Genomic DNA, 25,670 nt, shown 5'->3' on the forward strand with positions numbered 1-25,670 from the left:
GGAACTGAGTGTGGTACTGAGTGCAGAACTGTGAGGAACTGAGTGTAGAACTGTGAGGAACTGTGAGAAACTGAGTGTGGAACTGTGAGGAACTGTGAGGAACTGTGTGTGGAACTGTGTGGAACTGTGAGGAAGGGAGTGTGGAACTGAGTATGGAACTGTGTGGAACTGTGAGGAACAGGGTGGGAACAGTGAGGTGCTGTGGGGGAACCGTGAGGAGCCGTGTGGAATGGCATGTGTGGGAACGGGGTGAACAGTGAGAATGGCCTGAGGAAGTGTGTGGAAAGCGTGCGTGGACTCGCATTAGGGATGGTGTGAAGGGTTGTGTGAGGAACCGTGGGAGGAGCTGGATGAGGAATGGCGGGGGGAGCTGTTTGAGAAACGGTAGGGAGCGGTGAGGAACCGTGTGTGGAACTGTGTGCAGAATTGTGAGGAAAGCCGTGGAGACCCGTGCGAGGGCTTGTCCGGGAGTGTGAGGAGCTGGATGGGAAACTGGGGAACCGCGGGGCACTGCGTGGAGCTGTGGGACCCGGAAGGAAGTGTGTGGAAGGGGTGGGGCGCTGTGTGCGGACTGGGGCAGAGCTGAAGGGGTTTTCGGGGAGCGGCGTGGATGCTGTGAGGACCGTGGGACGCGGAGAAGCCTGTCTCTGTGTGTGGGACGCTGTGCGGGAGCTGCGAGCCCCCGTGGGGAGCTCTGAGAAGGGAGGACTGTGTGAGGCGTCCTGGGGGAGCCGTGTCGGGAAATGTTTGAGGAACGGGAGAAACTTTCTGGGGAACTGGGAGGAACTGTGAGATCAAGAGTGTCAGGGACGGGAGGATTTGCGTGTGGAGAATGGTGAAGAACGCGTGTGTAACGAGGCCCTGCGTGGAGATCGAGGTGAGGATCGGGTGGAGCTGTGCAAAGAGCTCCACAGAGAACTGTGACAGAATTGCGTGTGGAACCTGTGGGAACACACGATGAACGGTGTGGCCGGCAGCCATCTCATGGGTGGAGTCCGCGTTCGAGTGGCTGCCGTTTTCCATAATGGAGGAATAAAGGGGGAAGCAAGAGGAGCTGCGTGAAGAACCGTTTGGAGAAACGGGAGGAGCTGCGTGGGGAGGCGGGAGGAACTGAGGAACTGTGTGGCGAGCTGCACGCAGCCGCGTGGGAACCGCGCGGGGAATGGCGGGAGCTCCTTGAGGGACTGAGTGCTTGAGCGTGGGGTTCTGAGATGTGGAACCACCGCGTGGGAACCGCGCGACTGGCTGTGTGAGGGACTGGGAGGAACAGTGCGAGGGGCCCTGCGAGGGACAGTGACAGAGACTTGAATTAGCCGAGTGAGAGAGTTTTGGAGGAACTGGTTGAGGAACAGGGCCCGGAGCAGGGAGGCGAGGCCGGCAGGAGCCGGGCGGATCTGAGGATGGCAGGTCCGTCCGCGCTTGTCAGGAGCTGCCTGGCCGAGCTTCAGTGGGCAGCAGCCGGTGGGTTTTCAGCGGGCCTCACAGTGTCTGCTTTAGCCAAGGGTGGGTCCTCAGGCCACGCGCGCTGCGTGAAGGATAGGTCGGGAGCAGGGTGGCCTGGTGCAGCAGTCAGGATGGAAGGTCAGCGTTCCAGGCTTGACATGGTGGAGGCTGGGGGACCGAGAAGCGAGAACAGGGTGGTCCTGGGAGACGGCGGAGCACTACTGGACAGGGAGGCGGCGAGGGAGCAGGAAACCCAGGGGGCTGCTGGGCTCCTTGCTGAAGTGGCGGAATGGCTGGAGGACATTTATGTAGAAGCAAGGAATATGACACATGGCAGAGAATTCACCCTCAGGAATTAAATAATCAAAAACCAAACCAGAGGCCGGGTGCAGTGGCTCACGCCTGTAATCCCAGCACTTTGGGAGCCCGAGGTGGGTGGATCATGAGGTCAAGAGATCGAGACCATCCTGGCCAACATGGTGAAATCCTGTCTCTACTAAAAAAAAGAAAAAAAAAAAAATACAAAAATTAGCCGGGCATGGTGGTGTCCCCCTGTAATCCTAGCTACTCAGGAGGCTGAGGCAGGAGAATTGCTTGAATCCGGGAGGTGGAGGTTGCAGTGAGCCGAGATTGTGCCACTGTACTCCAGCCTGGTGACAGAGGGAGACTCCATCTCAAAAAAAAAAACACAAAAACAAAAGAAAACTAGAAATAGAGTAGAGTTAGTCCCTACCAAGTTTCCAAAGAAAAAAGAAAGCAGTCGGTTGTGCTGCTGAGCTGCAAGATGGACACCCTGAAACCCTGCTCGTGGAGAAGCCAGTGCAGCATTCTGGACCCTCTTTGACAGGGAATCTCAAGAGCTTTCCAATTTTATGTGCCCTGTGAGCTGGTGGAGCTTCTCCTGGGATTGTCTTCAAGAACAATGATGTCTGTGTGTGCGCCCAGCCCTTGAGGTGGCATCTATGTGCATGTCCTGGGGTGTAGGCTCCAGGGCCAGGGGCCTTCTCTGCCGGCCCAGCAGGTGCTCTGCAAATGCTTCGTAAGCCAATGCATACATGAACCAGTAGACACTGGAAGTCACTGAAACCCACAACTAATGGGATCATTAAGTCAGTCACAGGGTGTCCATCAGAAGCAATTCCTGGCAGCCTTTATGTGGATGGAGTCCATATTTTAAAGAGCCAAAGAAGTAGCAAGAGCATGGAGGATGCTTCATTCTGAGGGGAGGGATGGGAGAACAGGCTGTTAGAGGAAGGCCTGTGAGCTGGCTTCTGCAGGACCATAGGGAGTTTGATGGAGGAGAGGGCAGGTGGACTCTGTGTGAAGGGGAGATTTAAGCTGGCAGGGAGGTAAGTGTGGCAGAGGCCACAGAGGCCTGGAGGGCCACATTTAGCTGTGGGGCCTTTTCCCTTGGGTCAGAAAGAGTCGCTGATGGTGTTCGAGGAGGGGCCATGGGCTCAGATGGGTCCTTCAGACAGAGTAAAGGGAGGACACACTTGCTGGTGACATCAGCACTCCTGGCTGGTGTCCAGCTGGGTGGCCCTGGGGCAGCAGGGATGGACGAGGGAGGAACCTGAAGGATGTGCTAGCAAGTCCCTGACTGTGGCCTAGAGGAGGCCTCTGGGGTGGTGCCCTGGGGTCTGGGCAGGGAGAGGCCTGGGCAGTCTGAGAACGTGTCCAGCAGAGCGGGTCCCGCCCCCTGCCCAGCCTCCAGCTTTGAGGACCCACTTGGCAGGGCCTGCACTGGCCCCTCCCTTTCCCTTCCTCTCCAGTGGGCTCGGACTTGACCTTGAATGTTCCTCCCCCACAGAACAAGAAAAAGAAGAAGACAGATTTCATTCCGTACCGAGATTCCGTGTTGACCTGGCTCCTCCGGGAAAACCTGGGTGAGAACTTGTGGGTCGGCCTGTCCCCGGGGCTCTGATCCCACCCTGGGGTGTGCCCTTCTTCCCCACTGAGGGGGCGCCCCGTTGCCAGGAGGCCTCTCACCCTTTCTTGGCTGAGACTGGGAGGTGAACCTGGAGGGTCCAGTCAGTTCATGGCCCTCCTGGAGGGCCTGGGGCAATGGCCAGCAGTGGGTTAACGAAGCAAGTGTGGGAACCATGATGGCCCAGGTGGCGGCACAGCACACACCTGCCTGTGTCAGTGGTCTGGGTCAGGTGGGCTGTGATACCCAGGCCAAGTACTCACCCTTCTCTGGGCCTTGGTTTCCCCATCTGTCACAGGGGATCTCTGCTTGCTGGGTTTTGAGGGGCTGCCGTAAACCTCCTGCTCCCCATTGGAGTTCTGAGCAGTGAGAGTTAGATGGGGAGGTGGGAATTGAAATGCACCCGACGCTGATCCCATCCATCCCAGAATAACCTCAGAGTCCTCCCCAACTGCATTTACAGCTGATGCCCAGGGCGGTAAACTGAGTCTTGTACTGACCTGGTGAACATAGATGACTGGAGGTCCCTGGCCTCCCTCAGCTGCATGGCTGAGGTGTGCAGAGCCCTGGCTGACCACCTCCGCACCCCACAACGAGCCATGCTGCTCCCCAGCTCAGGCCGGTAATGCAGGCCGCAGCAGGCTGTGGATGGGTGGGCCCCGCTGAGACAGGAGGAGTGTGTGTTCCTTCACCTGAGGTGTGGGCTGGGAAGGAGCCCCCTGCTCCAGGCACACCCCGATCCATCCCCAGGGCGGGGGCAGGGGAGTCCTCCCACGGAACCTTTCCTGGGGCCCGTGTGGCGTGTGCCCAGCCCTTCACACTCTCTCTTCAGTCCCTACCCATCAGGGACCCATGCCCTGGGGACACGGCCCTGAGGATACACAGTTTCCTGGGGTCAAGCAGGCAAGATCATCTGTCTAGACTTGAAGTACCGCCAGGCAGCAGTCCTGAGGGCTGGGGTGGAGTCAGTGGTGATCTTTTCTGACTGCTGAGGTCACCTAGACAGGATTCCCTGAAGAGAAAGAACAGTCTGTTCCTCAGGCCACGCATGACCTGATGCTGGGATCCTACTAACCTGGGCCAGGAATCTGATGTTAAATACTGAGGAATGTATTTCTTTTTTTTTTGTTGAGACGGAGTCTCACGCTGTCACCCAGGTTGGAGTGCAGTGGCCGGATCTCAGCTCACTGCAAGCTCCGCCTCCCGGGTTTACGCTATTCTCCTGCCTCAGCCTCCCGAGTAGCTGGGACTACAGGCGCCACCACCACGCCCGGCTAGTTTTTTGTATTTTTAGTAGAGACGGGGTTTCACTGTGTTAGCCAGGATGGTCTCGATCTCCTGACCTCGTGATCCGCCCGTCTCGGCCTCCCAAAGTGCTGGGATTACAGGCGTGAGCCACCGCGCCAAGGAATGTATTTCAAATGAAAATGATAGAAGTGCTTGAAAAAATTATTGAACATAAATGGTATTTATTTTGGAGTGAATACTTTAAAACCCTCCACAACGTTTCCTCTCTGCTTTGGGGAAAGGAAGGCCTGATTGTTGTAAAATGGCCCCAAATGTGAGAAAAACACAAGTAGAAGAGAAATAATGGCAGTGCCTGGTGCAGAGATGAAGGGGCAGCCAAGGAAGGCCAGGTCCTTGCTGTTGTCTGTGTTCATGGGGATAAGCCTGTGACTCAGTTTACCCCTCTGGGCCTCAGCCTCCCCATCTGTAAATGTGGGGGGATGGGGGAGCAGACATAGCACTGGGGCCTAGATCCCCCTCTGGGCACAACCTGGTCTTCTTCCCACAGGCGGTAACTCAAGGACAGCTATGGTGGCAGCCCTGAGTCCTGCAGACATCAACTACGACGAGACCCTCAGCACGCTGAGGTGAGTTCTCCAGGGAGACACTCTGCTCCCTGGGACTCTCCAGGGGAGCTCTGCTCCCCACTCCCTGGTCTTGGGGGATGGATCCTCCCCTCTGCTTGAATTAAGAGTGTCAGTGAACAGGGACGACTCTGTGAGGGGTACACCCTGGACTCTGTGAGGCTGGAAGGGACTGTTCTGGGGCTCCTGGGCCTGCATGGGTCCTGTTCCATTCCCTCCATGGAGCCTTTGAGGGTGTGCTTTGGGGCTGCAGATAGCCCAGGGCCCTGTGGCACCAGACTGGGAGAGCTGTGCCTGCTAGGCGAAGCAGTTTACACTCACCTGCCGGCCGGGGTAACCACTGGGGATTTTTAGATAGCAAAGGGGGCATAGGTGTTTCTTATGGGCAAGTGAGCACCTGGGGTGGGGAGCCTGGGCCCCTAGCCGTGCTAGAGGCTGCTTGGTTGTTTGGGTCAGTGGTCTCTCCCCTCTTTTGACCGTGCACTACCAGTGCTTAAGAGAAACAAAGGGCGTGTGTCCCAATAGAGGTTCATGTACTAGCTTGAAATGTAGACATATGCATCAGCTGATACACAGTGTGGACAAAAGCCTATGTACACGTAGCTGTTCTCACATTTTTCCCGTTGGACTTTGTCCCTCTACCCTGGGACCACTGGGGGAGAGGACACCACGATGTCCCTACTCCCCTGGGCCTCAGTTTCCCCAAGCGGGCGAGCTGTAACTGGGTGACCTCCCCTGTAAGTCTCCTCTGGCCTGTGGCCCCAAATGCCCTCCCCAGCGACTTGCTATGGGGGCGATTTCTCACTCTGTGCCAGGCTGTGCTGGCTCAGGTCCACCTCTGGCCTGGCTGCTGAGCCCGAAAGGCTGGGTCTTAGGCAGGGCTCTGGGCACCCTTGGGACCTGCCAGGTATGGACCTGTCCTGAGCACAGCCCACAGACCCCTCTGCCACCCAGGTATGCTGACCGGGCCAAGCAGATCCGCTGCAATGCTGTCATCAATGAGGACCCCAACAACAAGCTGATCCGTGAGCTGAAGGATGAGGTGACCCGGCTGCGGGACCTGCTGTACGCCCAGGGTCTTGGCGACATCACCGACAGTGAGTGCCTACACCAGCCTGTCCTGGACAGGGTTGTGGGGCCTCAGGCTCAGGGGCCTTGCAGGTCATCACATCCTCTCTCCTGGGGCCACGACTTTGCTGGCCGCAGTCTGGGCTGTGGCAGCTCCACACTGCTCCCAAAGCCCCTCTGGGCCAAATCCCTGTCCCTGCTCCATGTTCCTGGGCAGAACTGCCTCTGGGTGGGAGGCCGGGCGGGGGCCCTGGACAAGGGCAAGTTTCCTGGCCTTGGCCTGGATGGTACCGCATGGTTTGGGTTCAATGCTGATGCAAGTGGGCCAGAGACGGCTCCCCTGGAAGCCCCATAGGCAGGCTGTGGGTGCTGGGGTCACAGCGGCCCCCTGTGTTCTGGAGCTGAAGACCGTCACCACCTGCTTGTGGCCACTCACCCGCTGCTGGCCACCCTGGCCTGTGAAAGGCGTGCCTGACCCTCTGGAGACAAACCTGTTCTTCTGTTTCTTTGTCTCTCCCCCTCCCCCACGCTTCCCTCCCCCGTAGCCAACACTGTGCCTGGAGGACCCAAATGTGTGTATTCCCTTTGCTGCTCTCTGCATCTCTGCTTCCAGCCCCAGCCAGCATGAGGGCCTAGGGCGGCACGGGCAGGGAGGGGTGAACCCCAGGGCACCTGCTCTGCTTTCTTCTCCTTTTTGGGGGCAGAAAGCACTGCTCTCCCTCAGTCACAGGGCCCTGCTGGTAGATGTGGGATTCTGTCTGCCTCTGAGCCCACACTCCTGGCTCATTCCTACTCATGGTCTACATGAGAAACCAAGGCAACAGGGGAGTCAGGGTGCAGCTGAGGCCTTCTCAGGCTAAACGTGGCCGAGGCCAGGCCCTGTGACCCCTTGTGCACCCAGAGGCCTGCGAAGGTCAGGATATCAGCACCAAAGGGCCAGGAGGACTGGAGGGACTGTCCTGTCCCCAGCTCTTGGCTCAGGCCTTCGTCTGCAATACCATTTCTCCAGCTGACCTGACCCCCCACGCCCGGGCCCTCTACTCTGGAAATGCCACAAGCTCAGCTTTCACAGCGGATGCTGCCAAATCCCGCCCAGCCTTTGTGCCTCCTGGCCTCGGGCCTGGCTCCATGGGGCTCAATGCCTCCCCGAGCCCGGCTGCAGGACGCCCTCCACTTCCCCCACACCCCGTGTGGTCCCGTGCTTGCTGCTGCTCTGCTGTGTGTTCGCTTCTGCTAGGAGACCCCTGGCACCACCCACTCCAGAGATGTCACAGCCCCACCTCCCGGGCCTTAGGGATGCATGAGGCCTAGGCTGGTGGCTGAGCTCCTCGTGGTGGAGGGGAAGGGCCTCCCTCATGAGGGTCCCATGTTCACCTCCTCCAGGATGGTCTCTGGGCCAATTTCCACGTCAGTGGGCTGAACAGTTAGTGCAGCCCGGCCCTACAGCTCAGGGGTGTGTGGTGTCCCAGGCTGACGGTGGGTGCGAGGGGTGGGAGGACAAGCGTGGGGGTCTGTACGGGGCACTGCTGGGTGACCATGCCAAGCCAGTGGACAGGGGGGGAAGATGCAGGGAGAACAGGCTCCCAGCCCTCAGGTGCAGGGGCTGCAGGGCGGCCTGGCAGTGGGACCTGGAGTGCAACTGAGGGAAAGCATGAAGCCTGGTGCAGGGGTGCAGGGGAGCTCCAGGTTGCCCAGGGCCATGCCACGCTGCTGCTGGGGAGGGCAGGCCTGGGGAGCAGGCGGGCAAGTGGGCGCCACTGCCGGCTCGGTCCCGTCATAGGCAAGGGGTGGCAGGAAGGCCTTGCATGCGCTTGTCCTGGGCCGGGCAGGGCTGCTGTGCCTCATTGGTGGTTTCTGTTTCTTGCCTTCTCTGAGCCCCACCTCTTACTTTTTCCCATCTTCATCTCTTTTCTCTCCCTCCCTCTGTCTGTCTGCCTGCCCTACTCCTCCTCCCCATAGACGTGTCCGACCTTGAGAACAATAACCTTAACCGTGGCGGGACGGTGAATGAAGCCCCTGACCCTCTCTCCACAGTGACCAATGCCCTGGTGGGTATGAGCCCCTCATCCTCGCTCTCAGCCCTGTCCAGCCGCGCAGCCTCCGTGTCCAGCCTCCACGAGCGCATCTTGTTTGCCCCGGGCAGCGAGGAGGCCATTGAAAGACTGAAGGTGAGGGCACCACTTGGGGCTTCACTGCAGGGTGTCAGAGTCTGGGAGTGGGGAGCTCGGAGGAGTTAGAGGCACATTGCCCTCCTGGGCACAGCTTATCCTCATAGGGCCATTGTGGAGCACCAGCAGGAGCCTCTGGTGTGTGGCCACCCAGGTGCCCTGTGTCCTGTCTCTAGACCACCCATAGCAGCCAAGGCAACCAGTTCACTCAGGGGTCCCCAGGCTGTGGGCTGCACAGCACTCAGCTGCTGGACAGGAAATGCCCCTGCAGAACCCTAGACCTGGGTGTCTGGATGGCCTGTGCCCCCATCCATGCCAAGCCTGGACCAGGGAAGCTCCAAGAATGAATGTCCAGGACCGGGACTCTTCCTGTCGAGTCTTTAATTGTGTGAGTGGGCGCTTGTTCAAGGAGCAGTGAGCTGGATGGCATCTGTGGGTGGAGAGGAGTCTCGCCCCTCCCCACCCCACAGCACCCCCTCCACTGGTGACAGCCCCAGGTCACAGCAGCTTCCTGGCTGGCGTCCCATAGAGTTACACTCCCTGAGGAGGGTGGTGAGCGTGGTGCGGGCTCCTGAGCCCCCTCCAGGCCATCCTGTGTTCACACCTGCACACCTGCCTGGAAATAGTCACCACCTCCAACTGCTCCCAGGCACAGTGTGCTCCCTGGTGCCCAGCAACAGGCCAGGATCATTTTAGGTTTCCAGTTACATGCCCCTCAGTGAATGGCTGTGCAGGGGCAGGTGAGCCACATACCTGGAGACTGAGGGGCTGAGGGGAAAAGGCAGATGCCCCATCAAGGCCAGTGTGAGGAAGGGGATGGGGGCGAGATTGGGCCTGTGACCCTGGAGCAGAGAGCTCTTCTGGGGTGTTGGGGTCCCACTGGGCTGTGGGTGGGAAGAAAAAGGAGAGATCAGGCTGATGCTGGGCAGTGTCCTGAAGAGGGTGAGCACCTGGTCCTCTCGGCAGCAGCGAGAATGGCTGTGCTTTAGGAGCTGAGTCTCAGCATCTCCCAGGAACATTTGCTTCTCTTTTCCTTCCAGATTTGTTTTGCATTTTCCCCATTCTCTTGAGTGTGTCTAAGGGAAAGACACACGTTCTCTGAGCTTCGCCTTGGTCTTCTGGACACCTCATGTGCCTGGACGGGCCCAGGAATGTGGCTCTTGTGCTTTGATGCCCCTTCTCCTGGCACCCGTGTCTCCATTGTCCTCTCCCTTGGCCCCAGCCCCGGAAGCTCACTGTGCTCTGCCTCAATCCCCAGGAAACAGAGAAGATCATAGCTGAGCTCAACGAAACCTGGGAGGAGAAACTGCGGCGGACAGAAGCCATCCGGATGGAGAGGTGTGCATTGGGGAAACTGAGGCCCAGGGGGAGGGTTGCAGCCAGCAAGCCCGAAGCCTGGGCAGGATGAGCACTGAGCCCTGCCCTCCAGTGCTGGGCACCTACACCCTGGGGTGGCCAGATCCCAGGCCAGGGGAAACCTGTTTCCTCACCCCCAATAACCCCCACCTTGTATACTGCTGGCTGCTGGCCACCGGGGCCTGAGAGACCTGAGGCCTGATAGACCTGATCCCTGATCATGGTGCAGAGGGGCCGGTCCCGTCAGCAGATGTCCTAACACAGTGACCAGATGGGACACGCATGGGCACCACCCAGGCCACGGTGGCCACAGGCCCACTGCCCGCATTGGTCAGCCAGCGCTGAGGCCAGTGCTGGAAACCTTGTGGAGCTTGTGCTGACCTCATCTCTGTTCCCCCAGGGAAGCCCTGCTGGCCGAGATGGGTGTGGCCATGAGGGAGGATGGCGGCACCTTGGGCGTATTCTCTCCCAAAAAGGTAGGAGCTGTCTCAGTTCTGTGGTACTGCCCTGATCTGAATAGGACCAGCTGAGGGGCTGTCTCAGGTACAACCAGAGGGGACTTCTGGGAGTAGGGGGCACGGCGAGGCTCTGGCCCGGGCACTGGGGCCGTAAAGCCCACCCACAGTCACACTTTGCTTTTCATGGAGAATTCAGTGCCCACATTCTCATGGTGGGGCGTCCTGGTGGCTTTGGGACATCGGATGGGTCTCTTAGTGGCCTGGAGTGTGGACTGGGCTCCCCAGTGTCAGGGTAAGGCTGAGAAGCCAACGCCCAGGCTGGAGACTGAGACGCAAGGGGCCTGGACCTGCTCTGGAGCCTGTGCTGCTCACAGAGCTGGGTGCCAGCTGCCTCCTTGGAACTCAGCTGGAGTCAGGTCTGACTGTTCCAGCGGGGACCCCTCTTCTTCCACCAGGCCAAGCCTAAGGGGTCTTTCAGCTGGGGGCCCTCAAATGGCACAGAACCCCTGGGCAGCTGCTTCAGAGTGTATACAACTCTTGTGCCCCCATCCAGCAGCCCAGGTGGGGCATGACACACACACTTGGGAAAAAGTCTTTCTTGTGGTTCTAGTCCCCAAACCCCACACACCCACCCCAAAGATGGCCAGGACATGGGGACAGACACCTGTGTGTCCGTAGCTTGGGAGGGACCAGGCAGGGCTGTGTTCCAGACCAGGGGCCCAGCATGTGCTGAGGTCCAGAGGCAGGAAGGACCTGAGAAAAACTGTAGGGAGATTCCAGTCCTGGGTAGGGCGGGGACAGGCAGTGCCCTAATGGGGCTTCACTACACACGTCTTCCAGACAGGCCTTTGGTTTGGTTTGGAATGGATTGTTCCCTGCACTGTTTCAGGCCCCATCCCCTTCCTGGAGGGGTAGGGCGGAACTCCAGGGGTGCAGCTTTATTGGTGGCCCTGGGTCTGGGCACTGCCCAGAAGTGGGACCACTGGGGACCCCCTTCTTGAGAAGTTCAGTGTTCTTGGGAGTCACGAGATGTTCACGGGCCGGTGGGGTCCCAAGGCTGCAACCCCTACTCAGCCCCAACACCATGGGCACAGCCCTCCTGGCTGGACATCTTCCCCACTCGGGGGGCAGGGATGGCTGGGGATGGTCTGTCCCCTTCGTCCAGTGACCAGGTCCCCACCTCTCTGCGTGGGGGTGCCTCAGGTGGCTCATCAAGGATGCTTTCACAGCTGCTTCACTCTCCAGTCCCCAGGGCTGAGCCCTCCGTGGGCAGGGTCCTGACCCTTCTTGGTTCTTGGCTCCCACTGGTGAGCCCACGGTTTCTGGGCTGTCTGAGCTGGAATGGGGTCCTGGAATCCCATTTTACAGTCTGAAGCTGGGAACCCAGGACCCCATGGGACAAAGCCTGTGGTCTGTACATATAGGGGCTCACCCCAGCCTCAGAGGGCCCCAGGGGCCCGACATGCGGACAGCAGGGGCTCTCTGCCTTTCTGGAAGCCCAGCTTCCGCTGCAGTGCTGGGGCTGCTGTGCCAGGCCTGGGTGTATGCGGGTGGTCGGGTCCCACCAGCCTGCTGCTGTTGGTGGGCTGGGCCTTCGGCTTGCGCTTTCTGTGTTCCTCATTTTCCTGGCTTGGAGTGACCAGCCTGGTAGGACCAGCCGAGTATGGGGGCAGGGGCCCTGGTGGTGGTCTGGTGCCTGGGGAGAGGTCAGAGCTGAGTGCGGCCAGCGTCAGGCTCCTGCCTCTCTGCAGGAGAGATGATCCTCCTATCTCCCTGCAGACACCACATCTCGTCAACCTGAATGAGGACCCGCTGATGTCCGAGTGCCTCCTCTACTACATCAAGGATGGGATCACCAGGTAAGAGGGGACCTGGCAGCCACTTCAGCCTGGCCAGGCCCTGGGATCTGGCAGAGGAAGGGTGGACTCCCCATTCCTGCTGCTGCAGAGGGACCACTGAGATTGGCCTTCTCCAGCGACTGCTGATGTCTGCCCTGGGTGTTTCCCAAACAATCCTGATTGGGTGTCCCTGGAGGCCAGTGGGTGGCATCCTGGGTGTGCTGGGTCCCGGCTGCAGTTCTGATGGTGCCCTCACCCTGCAGAGTGGGCAGGGAGGATGGCGAGAGGCGGCAGGACATCGTTCTGAGTGGACATTTCATCAAGGAGGAGCACTGCGTCTTCCGGAGTGACTCCAGGGGAGGCAGTGAAGGTATGGCCACCCTACTGTCCCCACCCGCACCCACGCCCCTGTGCTGTGATGATCAGGCGTGAATGAGGTCACCCTCTCCCAGCTTCCCCAGCTCTAAGTGGGTGGCGAGTCATACTTCTAGGCAGGACGTGTCTGTGTGTGTGTGTGTGTGCGTGTGTGTGTGTGTGTGTGAGAGAGAGAGAGAGAGATTTGGAGAGAGAGAGAGACATTTGGGGCCAGCCTTGAAGACAACTTCCATTAGGCTGGTGCTTGGGAAAATGCCTGATGCCTTCTGTGGCCAGGGGTGGCTCTGCCTTAGGGAGCTGAGCCTCCTTGAGGGCTGGAGGTGGGGGCACAGGTGGGCTGCTGGCCGGGAAGTGTGTTGGGGCCCAGGGTGGAGGATGTTCATGGCGGGAGGACAGGGAGCCATGAGGAGTGAGCCCAGATCTAGGGTGGAAAACTATTTCCAGACTTTGATTTCCCGTTGGCTGTGGGCGGCCATCTGTCCGTTTCCCCTGCCTGCCCAGTGCTCTCCCTCCCAGAGATGACGTGGGGCTGTCCCCATTGCCTGGTGCTGCCCAACTGGGGGATGGGCCTGTGGTGTCGGTGTGCCATCACATGGCCCACAGCCTGGGCTAAGGGCATCTCCTGGCAGCATCCAGCCAGCCTCTGGCCTGCAGACCTGCGACTGACATCCACTGTCCAACTTGGCCATCTCAGGATGATGGCCCTAAGTGGTGTTGGGACGGTTGGCTGTCTTGGAATTCTGTGACTGCAAAGTCCTGCCTGCCATCTCCTGTAGGGTGGCCCAGGCCCCATTAGCTGGTGTTTTTATCCTTGTCTACCTGGAGAGCTGGACAGGGCCGTGGGTGATCAGGCCCAGCACAGCCTCTCAGCTTCAATGTGGGCACATGCATCCTCCTCCTGGGGGTCACTTTCTTCCTCTGTTAGGTGGGGTGAGACCCCTAGGCTCCTCTGAGGCCCAAATGAGTGTTGCCAGTGGTCAGGGTCTGTGTAACAGGGAGAAGAGAGGCCTGGAAGAGGCCATGCCCGGGGGCCAGGTAAGCCGAGCTGCTGTAGGTGATAGCCCCTCATTCTCCTCTTCTCTGCCCCTCCCACCTTTCCTGTAGCTGTGGTGACCTTGGAGCCCTGTGAGGGGGCAGACACCTACGTCAACGGCAAGAAAGTCACAGAGCCCAGCGTCCTGCGGTCAGGTACGGCTGGGGACTCGGGGGCCGGTCAGGTAGGCAGAGGCATGAGATGAGACCTCTGTTCCCATGTCCAAGCCACCGCCTCCTGTGCTCTGTGCGGGACGGCAGCTCTTAAGGGCTGCGGGGCAGGTAGGGGAGGGGGCTGCGGGTACCTGACCAGCTCAGGTGCCTCCTCAGTCCCCCAGCTCTAGGAACACAGCACTTCAGGCCCCATTCACAAAACACAAGGACCCTGAGACACTGAGTCCATGCTGCGGGCTGAGTAAGGAGCAGGGTCTGCCTGCCTGGGAAGAAGCTCCTGCCTCCCGGCCCAGGACTCTGCCCTGTAGGGCTGGTCTGGGGGAGACAGGGCTTCGGACAGAGGCTTCCCAGAGCTGAGGTATTGTGGAGCGTCAGCGGGGTGGGGGCTGCTCCAGCCTCTGAATGTAGCACCCTAGGTGGGGTTGGGCTCTGTTCCCAGACACTGCAGTGTCTGTGATACTCAAACACGTACAGGCACGCATGGTGTAAAGTCCGTTCTTCAGAGAAGTCAGACGGGGGCCCTCCTGAGTGGCATGTGACTGTCACCCAGGCGGTTGGGGTTCCACCAGAGAAACAGCAGCAGCCTGACGCACAGACATGGCTGTAGACATGGTGTAGTGAGACAGGCTGTAGACTGAGATGTAGTGAGATACGTACAACCGTGTCTAGGTATAAAGAGATTTATTGCAAGGAATTGGCTTATCAGATGAGGGCGGCTGGTCAGGGAAGTCTGAAATCCATGGGCAGGTGGCAAGCTGGGAACTCGGCGGGAGTGGACTCCATCCGCTGGGTTTCTTCTTCCTCAGAGGAAGCCCCAGTTTGCTCTTAGGTCTTCACCTGCTTGGACGAGGCCCACCCCACCGTTGGGGACCTCCTTGACTTCCATCAGCCGATTGCAGGTGTGGAGCACATGTGCAGAAACCTCCACACAACACCCGGGGAGGCCGTGGCTGAATCACTGGGCCTGTGGCCTGGCCAGGCTGACATAAAAGTGACCATTGGCTTGGAACAGGGGAGACCCTTTCCCGACCCTGTCTTGGGGGAAAGCAGAGGGATGAGAAGGGGCAGGTGACACCCAGGGGCCCCACTTCTAGCCCATCTGCCCACCCCTGAAGGCTTTCAGAGGAGTCCCCGGGACTCAGGAATCCCGCCTTTGGGGTCCCTGGGCAGGAGGGCAGGACACGCTGAATGTCCTGAATTCGTGGGGTAGCCTTGTCGTGGGGAGTCAGTGTGGCTAAGCCTGGGCAACAGCAGGTCAGACGGACAGACAGACAGCTGTGCCCGTTCTCCCTGCTTATTTCGGAGTTGGCCCTGGTGCCTGTGGGGCTCAGGGCGGGGCCTAGGCTAAGAGAGGCCTTAGCTTGGTGTTTCCCTCCCAGTGTCCAAGGTGAGTTGCACACGGCCTGTGGACAGGGAGGACAGAGGAAGTGGCCAGCTGAGAGCGGCCAACAAGGAGGCGCTGAGGGAGGACAGACCTGCAGGCACAGGCCACCTGGGTGGGAGGCAGGGCAGAGCCGGCTCTATGGAGCCCCGAGACAGAGCTACAGCTCCCAGGGAAAGTCAGAGGGAAACTAGCCTATCCAAAGAGAGCCCCTGCACGCAGGGCTGTCCCAAGACAGTGAGTGCTGCCCTGGAGGGCCCTGCAGATGAGGCAGCCCTGAGTGGGGTCCAGTCGGGTGCCGGGGTAGGAGGGGCTGGACTGATGCCCATACCTTGGAGGCCCCGATGCTGAGGCTCTGCAGCCACCTGTGCCTGCTAGCTGCCACCCCTGCTTCCTTCTTGTGGTCTCTTGACTCTGGACCCTGAACGCTGGCCCTGGGCACAGGAGACGTGCCCCAGCCCTGCTTCCAGTCTAGTGGGGAAGACAGATAGAAGGGAAGGGTCCTGTGCCCTGCAGCAGTGCTCTGTGGAGGGCCCAAGCCCAGCCATGGGGGGCACCAGCCCCAGACTGGATGTGAGAGGGAGGGTCCTGGCTGTGTGCACGGGGGCTTGGGGGCAGGAGGCAAGTGCAAGGCTGGCCTGGGGAGGGGCGGGGACACTGGAGCACAGCAGAGGCCCCACATCTGTGGTTTGCAAATGTCACCAGCTGCTGAGTAGAGAGCGGCCAAGGGTGGATTTATGGGGAGAGTGAGGAGACACGTTCAGGTCCCAGCAAGGGCTGGAGAAGGAGTGGCTGGGAGCTGGGGATGGTGGGGTGCCTGCACCCATTCCTCCTTCTCCTCATGTCTCCGCACTTGAGACCATCAGAGACCTGAAGGTCCCCCAAGGCCACCTGTCCTTTGGTCCCCCAGGAAACCGCATCATCATGGGTAAGAGCCACGTGTTCCGGTTCAACCACCCCGAGCAGGCCCGGCAGGAGCGTGAGCGTACGCCCTGTGCGGAGACGCCAGCTGAGCCTGTGGACTGGGCCTTCGCCCAGCGTGAGCTGCTGGAGAAGCAGGGCATCGACATGAAGCAGGAGATGGAACAGAGGTGAGGCGGAGGACACCCCCGTCTGCCTGCTGCCCCTCCTGCCCTCCCGTGCTCACCCCAATGCTCCATTGCAGGCTCCAGGAACTGGAGGACCAGTACCGCCGCGAGCGGGAGGAGGCCACTTACCTGCTGGAGCAGCAGCGGCTGGTGAGTGACGTGGCCCTGCCCTCCCTGCCGAGCCGCCACCCACACCAGAGGACGCCTGTCCTCCCATGCCCCCACTCCCTGCTTGCCTGGCCCCATCTCTTGCATACGAACGGTGGGATGTGGTGAGGCCCACTGTCTAGGCATAGTGCGAGAGGCCCAGGCAGGTAGGGCTGTAGTGGAGTCACAGGCCTTGCTTTCTGCAGGACTACGAGAGCAAGCTAGAGGCTCTGCAGAAGCAGATGGACTCCAGGTACTACCCGGAGGTGAACGAGGAGGAAGAGGAGCCCGAGGATGAAGGTGAGGGGTCACTGGGCCAGCACCTGCTATGTCAGGAGTGTCTCAGCATGGAGGTGGGCAGCCCTGGGCCCCTCCCTGGAGGTCACTGGTCAGCCCTTTTGCACTGGGGTCTGGACCTGTCTCTTTAGGGAGAGACCCCCTTGCCCTGGAAGCACCGTGAAAGCAGGATTTGGGGAGCAGGGAGACTGTGCCACAGCTAGCAAGCAGCTCTGCGCACACACACACTTGCGTGTGTACACACAGGCACACATTCACATGCACACACATACACACGTGTGCACACACATGTTGCCTCTGACAGGAGTGTCTGGATGTTGATGGGGAATGGGGCTGGTAGGAGCTCACCATGCTCATAGGCGTCCACTCTTCCCGTCCTGCTGACCACAAGGCTCATGGGGTCCCGGAGGAAGAGTCCACTGTGCACATCACCTCAGGATTCCCTTAGTGAGCATGTGTTCAGGGGGCCAACCCGGCTGACCTCCCACAGCTGTGGGCAGCGGTGACCCACATGCAGGTGGGGAGGGGTTTGTGCCCATCTCGGCCTCTGGCCAGCCGGTTGGCAGCTTTGTGCTGGCATGACCTTGGCCTCTTCCCCTGTGTGGCCTCATTTACCCAGCGAGGCTCCCTCCCACTGCAAAGCTCAGGCGCGCCCGACTGGGGGCAGCCAAAGGCACGTAGTGCTGTGTTGGGAGGAGAGGTGGGGCCTCAGCACAAGGACAAGTCCCTCCTTGTGTCCCTGCTTGTCCTTCTCTCAAGGGCCCAGTGGACAGACAGGGCATGGGCGGGGAGAGGGTGTGCGGGCCAGCGCCGCCTGGGAGGACCTGGCCTGCCCTCCTGCCTCCTCTCCTGTGGGTCCTGCTCCCCACTGCTGGCCCCGGATGGCACGTGGCTGTCATTGATAGTGCTGCTCCCTAGCCACTCTCATCTTCAGCCTGACTTACAAGGCTGCTCACGGCGGCCTCTCCTTTGGGGCACGCAGAGCTTTTCCTGTTACCTACCGTGACAGAGCTCTCTGCCGGTTTCTTCTTTCTGTGTACCCAAATCGTCAGTGTGAGACGGCGGGGCCAAGCACAGAGCTCTCCCAGCCCAGGCCCAGAGCGGGAGGAAGCCTGGGGAGAGAGGGGCCCGTCCACCTCCAGCCTCAGTGACTACAGGGGGAGTAACCTCCCGGCCTTCCATCTTTTCACCTGATGACCACCCGGCCGTGATGTACACAGAGCACAGGGTCAGCTTAGGCAGCCCCGTGGAGTGGCTGACCAGACGGACCTTCCAGAGGGTGGGGCATGGTGGGCAGGGTCGTGGCCTTCCTGCAGTGACCACCTGTGACCTCTCCCCACAGTCCAGTGGACGGAACGGGAGTGCGAGCTGGCGCTCTGGGCCTTCCGGAAGTGGAAGTGGTACCAGTTTACGTCTCTGCGGGACCTGCTGTGGGGCAACGCTATCTTCCTCAAGGAGGCCAATGCCATCAGTGTGGAGCTGAAAAAGAAGGTGGGCTGCCCACTGGCTGCACCATTTCCTGTTGGAGAGAGTGCGTCATCTCACTCAGGACGGGGCCAGCTGCTTGGGACTCAGCGCTTGGCTGTCTGCCAGCCCTGGGGGTGACCTGGGCCCCCCAGAAGGGTGGGCGGTGAGGGAGCCCAGGACTGGCCAGGTGGGAATTGGCTGCCCTGCTCACGGGAGGCGGAGGCCGGGTGGGCAGGCAGAAAGCAGGTGGTCCCCTCTGGCGGCTGTCTGGAAGGTTCCAGTGAACCACTGTGGGGCAGGCAGCTGAAATCTCCAGAAGGTGGGAAGGAAACCTTTCTGGGGACCTGGCACCCTGTCCCCCAAGGAGCTGATGAGTGGTCATCTTCCCCCATCACAGGTACAATTCCAGTTTGTCCTCCTGACGGACACACTCTACTCCCCTCTGCCACCCGACCTGCTGCCCCCAGAGGCCGCCAAAGACCGAGAGACGCGGCCCTTCCCCCGCACGATTGTGGCCGTGGAGGTCCAGGACCAGAAGAATGGGGCCACCCACTACTGGACGCTGGAGAAGCTCAGGTGTGGCTGGAGGGCTGCTGGGTGGACGGTGGGAGGGTCCTCCTGGGCAGGGCTGAGGCCACAGGAGCGGTGGTGGGCACAGGCTTCGCAGCGAGTACCTGCAGACACCGCTTTTCCTCCTGTTCCAATTTTTTTTAAATCAGAAGAAAATTGTGGATAGAGTTCAGCCTTGTAGAATCCTCATTCTTTTACTACCAGTGCTTTTACTACCATAAACATAGATTTATCATACATAAACATAGACTTATCACACATAAACATAGATTTATCACACATAAACATAGATTTATCACACATAGACATAGATTTATCATACAGAGACATAGATTTATCATACATAAACATAGATTTATCACACATAGACATAGATTTATCACACGTAGACGTAGATTTATCACACGTAGACACAGATTTATCACATGTAGACACAGATTTATCACACGTAGACGTAGATTTATCACACGTAGACGTAGATTTATCACACATAGACGTAGAGTTATCACACATAGACGTAGATTTATCATACATAGACATAGATTTATCATACATAAACATAGATTTGGGTGTGTTCTTTCAGAGGAAAGGACAGATGAGGGGAATGCTCCCTAGGCCCACAGGGGTCAGGATGGTGCAGTGGAGGGGAGGGCAGGCTATGGCACCGACAGAACAGGCTGGCGGAGCACCCAGAGCGGGTACAGCAGGGCCTGATGGGTGGCTCCCCAGAGGGGCTGGGAGAGGTGGTGGGGGGCGGAAGGAGTGTCCCCTTGCTCCTCCATTCAGGAAGCTGCTGGGAGGTGGATCCCTTAGCTGAGCCCAGTGGAAGGTGGAGGAGGAGCTAAGGCGGGGGTGGCGAGGAGGAAGCCTGGGCTGTGCCCCTTTGTGCCCATTGTGAGCTCGTGTCCTTCCTAAAGCTCGGCCTCTGCTGTCCCCACATGCTCACTCTGATTTGTCTTGAGCCTTAATTTTTTTTTTTTTCTTTAAGAGACAAGGCCGTGCTCTGTTGCTCAGACTGGAGTGCAGTGGTGTGATCACAGCTCGCTGCAGCTCGAACTCCTGGGCACAAGTGATTGTTCCACCTCAGCCTCCCAAGTAGCTGGGACCACAGGTGTGGAGTGCGCCATGACACCCAGCTAATTTTTGATTTCTTTTTGTGGTAGAAATGAGGTCTCGCTCTGTTGCGCAGGCTGACCTCTAACTCCTGGCCTCAACCAATCCTTGCACCTTGGCCTCCGAAAATACTAGCATTATAGGTGTGAGCCACTGCGCCCAGCCAGGCCTTAAGTTATGGGGGTGACTGAGTCACCCTGTGAGGTCAGCACCAACAGTGGAGGAGTTGAATGTCACTCACAGGCCCCTGGAAAGCAGAGCATGGCATGCCCTGTCCTGCAGGGCTACACAGGGAGGCACCAGGGCCCATTGGGAGGCAGAAAGGAGTGGGAGAAGGCCCAGGACACAGCCTGGGGTTGTGGGAAAGGCCAGGCAGGGCAAGGAGACTGCTGAGGCTTGGCTAGTTTGAATAGTTCTGCAGAGCTCTGGGGCATAGGGCTGTCCCTGGTTGTTAGGTACCTGACCCTGGGTGATTTAGGCCAGGGGGAATATTGGTCTGGTGTGTGAAAAAGTTAGAGAAAGGAGGTGGCTGGGGTACAGACTTGGGATTGGTTGGTTTGTGTAGGAAAGGCAGGGGTGATGGCAAGTTGCTGACTGTCTCTAGGAATTAGCAGGACCTGGGCAGCTCTCCCCAGCCTGCAGTGCTCCCCAAGGATATCAAAACATCACAAGTACAGAAAATAAAAATATGATTAATGTACTCATGCACACATACACATTCATGCAAACACACACACACTAAGAAGCATTCATGACGATGTGCATATATATGCAGCGTACACTCCCACACTCACGTTCCTCACTCTTCTCCCCTGTTCTCCCAGGTTACGTGGCTTTTGGAAGGACGGGCAGCCACTGTTGATGTGGTTTCTCTTATACCTGAGACCTAGGGGCACAATGATTGCTTTTCTTTCCTTCCACAACATTTGAGGGGAGTGCTCCCTCAATAATAATAATTTTTAGGCTATTTTCTCTGTCTTCTGTGTCCCTACCTCCAGTTTGCCCTTTATTCCTTGAGCTCTTGGGCCTCTGTGGCCTGATCCTCCTTTCTGAGCTTCACTTGCATTCTCTTCCTGCGTCTCTGACGACTTTCCAGCAGCCCAGTGCTGCCAGGCCCTCGAGCCCCCCACTGCTTGTTCCCTGGCCCACCCCCTGGAGGGAGTTTGGGAGGAGCTGTTGGTGACCTTGCATGCTTAACTGAGTGTGTTACCTGTGGCTGACCAGCTCCAAGGGTCACAGAGGGGGTCTGTCTAGCAAGCCCTCTGAACCTTGATGACCCTGAGCTGGATGTTGTAGCCGGAGCTGGGCTGAGTCCATTATCCCCAGGAGATAAGGGTGTGTAGTGCCAACTGCTGAATGCGGGGCCTGGGTCCACATTGACCCCTGCCGTCCCTGCAGGCAGCGCCTGGACCTGATGCGGGAGATGTACGACCGCGCTGCAGAGGTGCCCTCCAGTGTCATCGAGGACTGTGACAACGTGGTGACCGGCGGAGACCCCTTCTATGACCGCTTCCCCTGGTTCCGGCTGGTGGGCAGGTGGGAACCTCCTCCCTTCCTTGGCAGAGAGAGAGAGATAGAGAGAGAATGAGAGATTGAGAGAGAGAGATGGCAGTGGGGGGGTAGGAGTGGGCCCTGGCCTGACACAAGGAGCGGCCCTGACAGGTGCTTTTCCAGCCCCAGACTTCCAGCCCTGTCCTCTCTGGCCTGAGGTTCCTCCCAGCCATTCCTCTCCACACACCACAGGACCTATTATTTCACGGGACGTGGGATGGTGTCTTGGCACTGCCACCCAAATCCACTACAGGGCTGTAGCCGCCAGAACCCATGCGTCCATGTGTGTGAATATGTGAGGCTCCCAAGCAAACTCTCCAGGTGACCTGGTGGCCCTGAGGGTGGGAACATGGAGGCAGGGCTGTGTCATCCAAGCCTTAGAGACGACTGCCTCCTTCCCTGGTCTCCCAGTCTGGGGTCTGCACCCAGCCCCCTTCACCCCATGGGACTGTGGCATTCTGACGCCTCAAAGTGGCCAAACTCTCGAGGTCCTCATATGGCCTCAGCCACTCCCAGCCGAGACCCCTGTTCTCAGTCCCACCTGCAGGTGTCCTCCGGAACTTTCCGGAACCTGCCTGCTGGCCATACATGTGATTTCTTTCCAAGACTGGGGGCACAGTTTTTGTTCTCTTGTCTTTTAAAGCAGCATTCTCAATGGTCTGTGTGTTTGGTTTTGGTTTTGGTTTTAAACAGAAGTTCCCCCCAGCCCCGGCCCCAGCCCCTGTTCGTCCCTGCGAGTCGCTGGTGTTAACTTCTCTCTGTCTTGTCGCACTAACCTCAGTTCAGCCATCTCTGGCTGCAACAGCTACCCTCTTCTCAACACATGCATGAGCGAGCGCATGGCTGCTCTCACCCCCTCCCCCACCTTCTCGAGCCCCGACTCCGACGCCACCGAGCCTGCCGAGGAGCAGAGCGTGGGGGAGGAGGAGGAGGAGGAGGAGGAGGAGGAGGACCTGGAGGACGACGTCTTTCCGGAGCACGAGCTGTGCGACGGCCGGGACCCGTTTTACGACCGGCCCCCCCTGTTCAGTTTAGTAGGAAGGTTGGTGAGGTCGAGGAGAGCATGCTGGGGAGGACCCAGCTCTTTTGCACAGGAGCACTGCTGCGGGCACAGATGGACCGCTGGGGCCTGGCCCGGGCCCTCCCAGGGCAGGTGAAGCAGGTGGAGGGGCTGGCCTCCTGAGGAGAGCACCCAAGGCCCCCGGGCCCTGCATCCTTGCAGTGGGGCTGCTCACCCATCCTGGAGACGGTCGCTTTGGGCCAGCAGGGAAGAGTCCGGGTTCCAGGTACAGAAGAAGTAGTGCACCCCGGAGCTTGCAGCTGTGGCCCCAGGCAGGTGGGACTATTTCTGCAGAGAGGCCGTAGGAACCCCAGGGTGCCTCAGGCACCCAATGGCCGAGTTCCTCCCTGAAAGTCCCAGTGCAGGGCCCGAGGGGCATTTGATAGGTGAGGGCCAGCCACCCCCAAGCTGGATGCCCGTTCTGTCATTCTCCTGGGAATCAACACTGTCCTAGGGCAGGCAGCCTCACCCCAGCTCAGCTGTCTTCCAGAAGAGACAGAGGCTCCCGGCTGCTCTCAGTGCTCTCCACTCTCTGTGGGGAAAGGAGCTGAACCCAGAGGCAGCCATCCTGAGGCCAGGGAAGGCCTTTCTTTTAGGAGTGGGAGGCAACTGCTCACCCTCCCATCTCCCTCTGAAGCGGTGGGGCCTGGGCAAACCATGCCTGTCTAAAGGTGAGGACGACTGCATCCCTCCCAGCCTCCTAGGTTGTCATGGCCAGAGACGGGGACATGTGACCCAGTGCCCTCACGGAACGTGCCCTTTGCAGAGAGAAGCTAGTTATCACGTTGCCCAAATCGATGAGACCACGGTTGGGAGACAGAATGGAGGCTGGGGAAGCCCAGACCCAGGGAGCAGGCGTCCCACCCTTCTAGCAGATTTGGCAAATCCAACTGCCTTCCTGTTATCATGGAAGGGAAGTCAGGTGAAGGAAAGATCTAGAAACCTGGCTGTAGTAGTCAGAAAGTCAGCTCAGGAAACAGCCGAATTTGTATATTTTTCATATATGAATGTCATAAGATAATTCTTAATAACAACCTTTTTTGGAGATTAAGATTGCTTCCCTGGGCTAGGCCAGTGGAAGTTTTCAGCAGTCTTAAGCTTGGAGCAGCTGTGCTGACAGCTGAAGGCTAAGGGTGGCCCCAGATCACAGAGATTGCACGAGCTTTACTCTGTCCTTGGGTGGAAATGGTAGAAGGAAAGCCTCACCCTCCCTCTTGGAAGACAGCAGGTCCCCACGGGCCCAGGCCGTGGATTTATTCTGATTAATTTTCCGTGAGTGTTACTAGGCTGTAAGGTGAGATAAGCTGGCCCACCAGATAAAAACTTGTGGCACCCTCCCTCCGAGATGCTCTGGGCCTGTACTTCCCACTCTGCAGGGCCCAAGAGGGAGCAGTGGACCCCAAGGCCAGTTCCATGCAGGCCTCTCTCAGAAAGCCCCGGGCTGTAGGGCCAGGCCCCTGCACCTGCTGGGCCCCAGGAGTGGCTCCGGGTGTCAGGTAGGTGAGGGATCAGGACGCACAGGGGGACAAGGACAACAGGAGAAGTGGGGTGGGGCTCTCGCAGTCTCAGCCAGAAAGAGCTGGGTCCTTCCAACATTTTTTTCCCCTTTTGTGGATTTGAGATTTTATAAAACTACCAAACCAAACAAAAGTCATCAAAGAGAGACCTGGCCCCCATATTGCGGGGTGGTCTGTGAAGGGCTTCATTTGGAACCATCTTGATCTTTTTGGTTTGGCAAGAATTGGCTTCTCCCACGCAGCAGCTGTGCAGGCCCAGCCTTGGGAAGGCCCCTCGTTGATTTTCCTTTAACCTTCTGGTAGCTGCTGGCTCTCTCTCCAAAGCTTCAGCGAAATTGGGGCACCCACTCTTGTCCCCTCTGGAAAGGCTTCCCTGGGTCCCAGCATGCGTCTTTGCACCTCACCAATCTGTGGTTAGCGCCTGCCTCCTCCCTCCCTCCCGCCACACTCAGCCCTCGCTCTGTCTGCCTCTGCTGCCGCCTCTTTCGGGCTGGGTTTCAGTCTGCTTCAAGGTACCTCGGCCTCTGCAGAAGGCCCATCCAGCACTGGCCTCCTGTGTTCCACACTGGGGCTCCTCACCCAAGGCTAGGGTCAGCCCCCAGGGGCCTCTGCCTCTGGCAGTCTGGGGCACCAGGTAACCTGGGGAGGCAGTTGAGTTGGTGACCACTGCCAATATTCCAACAGGAGTGGGCCTGGGTCTCTGATTTCCCCTGGCACAGGAGGGGTAGGAAACACGGGAAGGGTGGGTGGGCACAGGAGCTGCAGAGAGAGCAGGGCGAGAGGCTGACTGCCTGGGATGAGGGTCCCTGGGAGGGGAGCAGGCCTGGGAAGGGAGCGCAGGTGTCTAGGGCTGGGTCAATAAATGTTGCTTCGGTTCAAGGGCTTTACTCAGGGTCAGCTCTGTGCCTGCCCCCTGGGCTGGCGAGACCACGCCACTCCCTTGGGTCCCACATGGTGCTCTCGGTGGGCTGGGGCCCCTCTATCTTGGTATTTGCAGCATGGCTGTGGATGGCGTTTCTCGGCCTGAGATCCTGAGAGCCACTCTCTGTGCGTTGGGTGTGTCTGCGGCAGGTAGGGACAGGCCTGGGCTATGTTCTGGCTCCCAACATGTCAGGTTATTTCTGGCACCTGGAGGGCAGGTCAGGGGCATGGCCTGCCCAGGCCTGTCGCCTGGGAGGGTGTCTCCACTGGGCAGAGATGCCAGGCTGCAAGATGCCAGGCACCAGCGCTCTGCCCCATCGCCTCACACTTCGGGTGCATTGGTTGGCATGGTCTCTTCACAGAGTAGGGGGGCACCTTCCAGGCCCAGCTCACAGCTCTCTTGAGGCTGGTGCTGCCACTGGGGCAGTGGATTCCGGGCCCCAGAGGTCCCTTCTGGCTGAACAAGTCTATCACCAAGCCAGGCAGACAGGGACGGGCCGTGGGGAGAGGAGAACACCCGACACTAGAGCCACAGCCAGATCCACGTGTCTCCCTGGTGGCCTGGGGCCTGGGTCAGTGCCATGAGGATGCTCACAGGGTGCAGTAGAGATCGGGGAGCATTTGGACCCCAGGAGCCCTTTTCATTGTATAACCTCCACCTGGATGTCCCTCGGGGCCCCACCCCCAGCAGTCCCCACCTTTGGGGCACGGTCGGGGCTGCATCTTGCCCATCTGTTTGAAAGCAGCAGTAGTCTGTGGTGCTGCAGTGTCTGGGTCCCCCCAGCTCCCAGCATGAGGACAATCTGAAAAAGCATGAAACAGTCAATCTGTTGAATTAATCAGCTGTG

The 25,670-nt window shown here is 59.0% G+C and overlaps 1 protein-coding gene across 1 annotated transcript in view; it reads left to right on the forward strand.

Annotated features, from left to right (window-relative positions):
- The window catches only part of KIF1A (kinesin family member 1A), a 107,919-nt gene that overhangs the window by 41,827 nt on the left and 40,422 nt on the right, over window positions 1-25,670 (forward strand). Inside the window, exons 10-25 of the mRNA XM_011929570.1 lie at window positions 3,254-3,329; window positions 5,166-5,244; window positions 6,196-6,338; window positions 8,344-8,477; window positions 9,736-9,815; window positions 10,234-10,309; window positions 12,071-12,150; window positions 12,393-12,499; window positions 13,609-13,692; window positions 16,002-16,182; window positions 16,257-16,329; window positions 16,533-16,626; window positions 17,966-18,114; window positions 18,488-18,666; window positions 21,172-21,309; window positions 22,130-22,366. Of these exons, the coding sequence (XP_011784960.1) occupies window positions 3,254-3,329; window positions 5,166-5,244; window positions 6,196-6,338; window positions 8,344-8,477; window positions 9,736-9,815; window positions 10,234-10,309; window positions 12,071-12,150; window positions 12,393-12,499; window positions 13,609-13,692; window positions 16,002-16,182; window positions 16,257-16,329; window positions 16,533-16,626; window positions 17,966-18,114; window positions 18,488-18,666; window positions 21,172-21,309; window positions 22,130-22,366 (1,910 nt within the window). The remainder of the gene's footprint in view (window positions 1-3,253; window positions 3,330-5,165; window positions 5,245-6,195; window positions 6,339-8,343; window positions 8,478-9,735; window positions 9,816-10,233; window positions 10,310-12,070; window positions 12,151-12,392; window positions 12,500-13,608; window positions 13,693-16,001; window positions 16,183-16,256; window positions 16,330-16,532; window positions 16,627-17,965; window positions 18,115-18,487; window positions 18,667-21,171; window positions 21,310-22,129; window positions 22,367-25,670) is intronic.

This window comes from Colobus angolensis, unplaced genomic scaffold (assembly GCF_000951035.1).
Source record: "Colobus angolensis palliatus isolate OR3802 unplaced genomic scaffold, Cang.pa_1.0 Scaffold82, whole genome shotgun sequence".
NCBI classification, from domain to species: domain Eukaryota; kingdom Metazoa; phylum Chordata; class Mammalia; order Primates; family Cercopithecidae; genus Colobus; species Colobus angolensis.